This window comes from Bison bison, unplaced genomic scaffold (genome assembly GCF_000754665.1).
Source record: "Bison bison bison isolate TAMUID 2011002044 unplaced genomic scaffold, Bison_UMD1.0 scf7180017864148, whole genome shotgun sequence".
NCBI lineage: Eukaryota > Metazoa > Chordata > Mammalia > Artiodactyla > Bovidae > Bison > Bison bison.
Genome location: NW_011494720.1, coordinates 1,892,363 through 1,899,823, shown reverse-complemented (window position 1 = coordinate 1,899,823; position 7,461 = coordinate 1,892,363). Strand labels below are relative to the sequence as shown.

At 41.2% G+C, this 7,461-nt stretch overlaps 1 protein-coding gene across 1 annotated transcript in view; it reads right to left on the bottom strand.

The window, feature by feature from the left end:
* Positions 1 to 7,461, bottom strand: part of ESR1 (estrogen receptor 1) — a gene marked incomplete at its 5' end in the record, with an annotated part of 286,022 nt that overhangs the window by 34,080 nt on the left and 244,481 nt on the right. The window contains one exon of the mRNA XM_010840906.1: positions 2,538 to 2,671. Coding sequence (XP_010839208.1) covers positions 2,538 to 2,671 — 134 coding nt within the window. The remainder of the gene's footprint in view (positions 1 to 2,537; positions 2,672 to 7,461) is intronic.

The following is a 7,461-nucleotide window of genomic DNA, read 5'->3' as shown; positions in this document are numbered from 1 at the left end:
TGGTAGCTGGAAAAAGGTGTTGATCTTGGTGACCCTCGTATCACTGATCACTGCTCTGAAAAAGGCCCGGAGTGCCACACCCCTGTGTTTTGCAGTCAAGTCCTTTTCGATTCTGTTTTTTTCAGGAACAATGTGAGACGTCGGGAGCTGTGCTCAGCAGGCAGATCCACTTTTCCAAAACAGAAATCACTCTGGGGGTGGAAAGAGTGATTTCACTTTTCCCAGGTTGAGAGACAGCTTCTGTTTTGCTACAGCCCATGAGCCAGCAGTACTGCTCTTGAGAGAAAAGATGAGCTACTGGCGTCTCACAAAAAAGACAACCATAAACTGTCACTGAGATGGTGCCTTGTTTCTCCAAAATAGCATTCCAGCCCTCCCGGTGCAAGGCAGCTCACAGAATATCCTGAGAAAGAGCTGAAGGAACAAGGATGGAGGCGGCAAGTTTAACTGGTGTCAGGAGGCAGCAGGTGAAGGTCCAAATTCTGTGGCAAGAAGTACTGTTTTTGAGATGCCAGTGCCAGTCTTTTCATAAAAGACTTTCTTGTGAGAGCTGAAAGTTTTTCCCTCTGGGATTTAAAAGACTCAGGCCTATAAATCCAATATTTTGATGGCAAAAGTTCCCCCTTTTCTATTATATAATATGAAAAAAAAATACACCCTCTCACAGGCACAGACCAGTAATGCAGGAAAATAAGATACACATCTGAAGGAAATATTTTTGATCATCAAGGTCAGAGCATCTACTTCCATTGATTATATGACTCTGGTTAATTTCACTTCCTGTCCAGGGTATTATTTCCTGGTAAAAGTAGGGAAAAAAGTCCCAGCACTTTATAGGCCTGCCTTCCCTGAAATTAACAGATCGTCCACACGAGAGCCGTTGGCGCGTGCCAGCCCTCCAGCGAAGAAGGAGCAGGTTCGGGACCTGGCACGGTGCAGCCGAGTGGCACTGCTCCCAGAACTCTCCTCCAATAAAGAGCCATTGTGGGCTCTGGACCCTTCAACCAACAGGACAAATGACTCAAATGAAAAGCACAATGCATGTGAGTGGAAACTGAAACTTGAATGCCGTGGTAATCACTTCCTTAGTAGAGACGCCGTTATTTTTCACACAACTTCATCCTGCAATTCAGTCCTTGCCTAGTGTAACGGTACAGATTTCCATTTATCAGTTGATAAGGGAGAATGATTACTATCAGAACCATTAAGCAATACAGATTACAAGCACTGGTGGGGAGAAGTGGAAAATTGTCAGGGGAGGTGGGAAGGGATTGACATTCATCAGCAAAACACCTCAAAAGACAAGCAAGTGCCAATTCTCCCCAAATGGGGATCAACAAAGACTCTAGTTCAGCTACTGGGAAATTTGAGACCATATCGAAGGGTGTAAGAAGCTAAATCTAAAATCAGGTCCAGGGCTTCAAGGTAGCTGTGATTTCTGTGTGAGAATGAGGTCTCCAGCAGGAGGCAGGTCTGGGGCTAGGGGGCTAAGGTCAAGGTTAAGGGCATCTAAACTGTGCAGCTGACACCCCATTGTCAAGCATCAGGTGTTATAGGCTGGAGATCAAGTGCTTAGATTTGACTGCTGAAGAGGCTGGGACGAGTCAGGGTGCTAATTCAGGCTGAGCCATAGTTTCCATCTGGATGACCTGGAGTGACTCATTATGCAACAGCCAACCTCACTAGCGAAAAAAAAGAAAAGAAAAAAAGGATGCCACTCTCAGCTAAGATTTCTCAAATGAATAAATAGGAAAGGACAGTTGAACTGGATACCATGGATCAAATGAAAACCACTCTTTTAGCTGGACCAACATACCAAATTCCATGTTCCTTGGTTTTAGAATTAGGTTTTTCTATCTCTGAGTCAATGGTATTTTTCAGCTAATCAGTTTTGACCAGAAACACAGTCTGTCTCAAATAAGTCTCTTTCCTTATGATCTGAAGCTTGGAACTGGTCACAGTATCCTAACAGGGTCAACCACTCTACTTACTTTCTGACACATACAACTAACAACAGACTTATGTCCATATACATGTGTCACTTTAATAAAATATAAATAAATAAACTCATATCTGTGGAAGGATGCTACTATTTCAACAAGGCCACCTGATTCAATGTTGAATTTTTGCTTTCATTCATCTTATTTGATCAGCATGGTTTTGCCTCCATAAGTCATCTACAAAGAAGATGTGTCCATGCTCACCTGTGCCAGCCTCTTTGCGACCCCATGGACTCTAGCCCACTAGGCTCCTCTGTCCTTGGGATTTTCCAGACAATCCTGGAGTGGATTGCCATTTCCCCCTCCAGGAGATCTTCCTGACAGAGGAATCAAAATTGCATCTCTTGCACCTCCTGCATTGGCAGGCAGATTTTTTATCCCTAGTGCCAAAAAGATAGCTAATTTAAATGTACATCAGTTGCTGTTTTCAATTTGTGATTATGCCTTTGTAATAGGTAGCTTGTATCTGGTTGAAAAATACAAATAAATGTTTCTTCCAGTAACTTGGCATTAAATTTTCCCATGTGATTCACTCACCAGAATTAAGCAAGATGATGGATTTGAGGCACACAAACTCTTCTCCCTGGAGATTCATCATACGGAACCGAGACGAAGTAGCCAGCAACATGTCAAAGATCTCCACCATGCCTTCCACACATTTTCCCTGGTTCCTATGAAAACACACACAGACAAAAATATTAAAGCACAAAAAAATTCCAGAAGACATGATAAGGTTCACATTCATAAAAATCTACTGATTCCAAATCTGTAACAAAAAACCACAGCCCATTCTCTTCATGGAGCATGAACATTCACTTGAATTCTAGAAGGGAAGATGGAAAAAGATTTTCCATCCATAAAAAGACTTCCATTTCAAATTCTTAGAAAAGATGTCTTATTCAGTCCCCAAATCTGTTATGTTAAATATGAAGTTCTTCAACCTATGGATAATTAAACATGATTTTAATTCAGGTAAAAACATTTTTTCTAATAAATATTTATCAATCGCCTATGATATTCTAGTTGTTATGATAATAATAAGAATAAAAATAGGGCTTCTAATATCAATATGCTCATGACCTTGAGATAATACAATTTGTATTAATAAATGTATTAAAATGATTTGGAGATACAGGACCAACTATGAAAACCATGAGCTGTAGCTGTGTGGAAACCATTAATGTTGCCTAGGATGACAGGTGAAGATGTCATTTATCTTTAATGAGTGGACATTGAGTGGACACTTTAAGAAAACGTAGGATCTCACTGGGTTGAGGTATGAAAGCATCAGTGGAAGAGCTCCCAAACGTGGAAAGGAGGAACAGTGTGAAAAAATCTGGCGGGAGGAGGAGACAGGGCAGTAGTCTAGGAAAGAAGATGAAAGACATCTTACATCATTATAAGAAGTTTAAGCATCTTCCCTGTACAAAAAAGCTTTGGTGTCACGGATCTAATAGTAGTTGTAACTATTAAATAAGCAAACCCAAAGGGAAGTTCCCTGGCAGCCCAGACAGTAAAGTGTCTGCCTACAATGTGGGAGACCTGGGTTCGATCCCTGGGTCAGGAAGATCCTCTGGAGAAGGAGACGGCAACCCACTCCAATACTCTTGCCTGGAAAATCCTATGGATGGAGGAGCCTGGTGGGCTACAGTCCGTGGGGACGCAAAGAGTCAGACATGACTGACCGACTTCACTTTCATTTTTCACTTTCAAAGGTTCAAAACATGCAACATCTTCAAAAGAAAGTATTAGTATATTTTTCAATAGGATTGGTACAGAAACTAAATGCAGAGATGATACATCTGAAAGGAATGCATTCATCTAGTTATTCATTAACTGAATTGGGGGCATGATGAGCTTGGGGCATAGGAAGAAGCTAAGATATTTTATGCATATGCAAACCTATGTTTGTAACATATATAAAAATTTAAAACATGAACAGTTAACACCTTGTCCAGCACTTTATTTTGTTTTTAATGGATATACTTTAGAGTTCTTCATCAATTGTTTTTAACAGCGTCACAGTTTTTTCACCAAACAAAATGGTTTTATTTCTTTAATCAGTTTTTTGTTGTTTGACTTTTAGTTTGATTTCAAGTACTGTGCCGTTACAAACATTTCATGCAATGTCTATACTTATGTTTATGTCTAGACACATTCAAAATGACTTATTGAGGGCCCATTATATATGAGGCTTTGTGTTAACATTAGGGTACAGGGAGGAAAACCATGGACCTTGTTAATATAGAGATTGGGATGGAGGGGGTGAGATAAATTAGAAGTTTGGGATTAGCAGATACATACTACTATATATACAATAAAAACCCAGATCTTACTGTATAGCACAGTAGAGTATAAAAACATTCAATATCCTGCAATAAACTATAATGGAAAATAATCTGAAAATGAATATATATGTGTATATATATAACTGGATCACTTGCTGTACACCAGAAACTAATGCAATATTGTATATCAACTTTACTTCAATATAAATTTTAAATAAAGAGATTCAAAACAGAGTCAAGACAGACAAGGAAAAAGATGAGTGCAATACAGGGTATATTCCCCAGAAGAGGTGTATTACATTGAATAACAGTCTCTCCGAATTTAACCCACACCAATATTGAAGCAATTGTCATAAAGTTCTCAGTTAAAGGTAAATGAGTTTTTATGTAAAGTACTTAAATGGCATGTAGCACACCATAGGGGCCATATTTAAGTCTTAGCTACAGACAATGATAAATAGGTAGAGTCATAGATATCAGGGTAGAGCCTGGCCTTTTTACCTGAAGTATCCAAGAAACAATTCCCAAAGTGCCTTCTGCTTTGTGGAAATCTGGGTGCGTGAGAGCTCGACATTAGCAGAGGGGAATCTTGAAAAGATATATTGCTCCACGGGAGGAATGAGCTGGTGTTACCCCAAAAGGTGAGTGGGCCTCAAGCCCAAGTGAGCCTTAAACCTAAAGTGGCCTTAATCTACAAGTGAGCTTTCCTGTCCTGTAGCTGATTTTTTTTTTTTTTCTTTCTAGTGAAAAAATAAACAAGGAGAGGGGGACATGTTTGGAGGCTAAACTTTAAAAATAACAACTCATAGCCAAAATAGAGAAATGTTCCTTTCTCAGTATAAAGTCTTTGTTTACTTAACAGACTGCACACCGGCAGGGGACGGCTTCTCAGTGTGGGAGGGAGCCTGTGTTTGCCTGCTGTGAGCAAAAGTTCAGTTCAGAAACGGAGATAGTGGAGTCTTAACAATCCTCTTTCCTTCTCATCCCCTTACGACAGTCTCCTACATTTTCTCATGAGGAGTTTGTTCTTCACTCTGCCAGTGAGAGTGTATTCTTTTCAGCCTCTTCTCATCGGATGCTATCCTGGCATTTCTAAGCAGCAGTTATTACCTGGCCACAGCACAATGCTGGCACTTCAGCACACTTTAGGACCAAGCCCTCAGCCATGGCGCACACACACGACTCTCACTTCAGTTCTTAATGTGTATCTGTGTGTGTGTATTTGCACGTGTTTGCATGCACATGCACATTCTCTTTTAGAGGACATGGAGGGAGCATACACTAAATATAAATCACTGAGACAATTTGATAGAAGGACCCTGGGTCTAATCTTCCAAGCAAACAGAAGTGCTTCATGTGGGCTGGTGTGAGTGTCAACTCTGAGGCTCCTGGGGGAACATTCATTGCAGTGAAGCTGCAGTTTTCTAAGCCGTGCTCTAAGAGTCTGGAAAAACTTGACGTTGATGTCTCCATAAGAATGAACTCACTGTCTTTCAGTGGAAAAACTTCATTTGGTTTAAAAGCTTTAGCCAATCTGTTATTTGTGTAATAAATAAAAAGCATGTACTCTGAGAGCCCTGATGATATTTTCAGTGAATCACTAGAATGTCAGCTGCATGGAAATGACTGATTACATGGTAGGTGAGGGTCTCCCATCGGCATTGCCACCAGGTGAAAAGGTTTGCTGAGTGAGCTAGTGAACAGCTGATTTCTCACCCTAAGATCAGGTACAAATCCACATGGATTTGGAAGGTTAACAGATGCTCGTCACCTGCCTGACACAAAGGTATCATTTACTATCCACGGAGGTCATGACACATTGGGGTCGGTGATTCATTTTCAAACCCTCACAACACACCCTGCACTAACTTTGAGGAGCCAATTAGACTAGCACAGTTAACTCAATATCAGAGGAACAGATGAGTCAATGGTGCAGCAATGGGGTGATTGCTAAGAATCTGGAGGTAACCTGACTACAATAAGACAGGATTAGTCGAAATCCCTGAGGTATGCCTAAGCCTGAGAGACATGTGGGCTTTTAAAGAACAAGATATATATTTTTTAAAGGAGCCCAGCTTCAGGCATAGATCACGAGTAGTTTACCAAGCAGACCAGCCCATGACTCCCACTTTGAGACACATCAGCCTGCAGTGACGAACTCTCCTCGTCACACAGTCTGCTGTTCAGAGCACCTCAGAATTGCCTTGATGGAAAACCTCATTCTTCTCCTTACCCTCTCCCAATGCAGTCCATGTGCACTTAAGTTATGGGGAAAGAAACAGGTTTGGAAAGCGCATTTGTTCATGGGAGGTTCTCCTCTACAGAAATGAATGCCCGTTTTATGGAAGCCCTTAAGTACTCATTCCTCCACAGGTGAAATAAAGAGCTCTAATGAGGATATACAACTCAAACCTGCACTTGCATATCTTCAAAAGTAATCTTAAAATGTAAAGCTATCCCTTGGACTTTGTTGTTATTGTTGTTTAGTTGCTAAGTCATGTCTGACTCTTGTGCGACTCCTTGGACTGTAGCCCATCAGGCTCCTGTATCCATGGGATTTCTCAGGCAAGAACACTGGAATGGATTGGAATTTCCTTCTCCAAGGGTTATTCTCGAGCCAGGGATTGAACCCTCGTCTTTTGCATTGGCAGGCAGATTTGTTACCACTGAGCCACTAGGGAAGCCCACCCTGTAGCCTCTATGTATAAATGAACATTGATAGATGGAGACAGAAAACCCAGGAGATCAACATAAGACATTCAATTTAGCTATCCTGAAAAATTACAACATGGTTAGAAAAAGGCTACAAATTAAGATGCTGCTGAATATCAAAAGGTCCCCTAGTCAAGGCTACGGTTTTTCCAGTAGTCATGTATGGATATGAGAGTTGGACTGTGAAGAAAGCTGAGCACTGAAGAATTGATGCTTTTGAACTGTGGTGTTGGAGAAGACTCTTGAGAGTCCCTTGGACTTCAAGGAGATCCAACCAGTCCATCTAAAGGAGATCAGTCCTGGGTGTTCTTTGGAATGAATGATGCTACAGCTGAAACTCCCATACTTTGGCCACCTCATGCGAAGAGCTGACTCACTGGAAAAGACTCTGATGCTGGGAGGGATTGGAGGCAGGAGGAGAAGGGGATGACAGAGGATGAGATGGTTGGATGGCATCACCA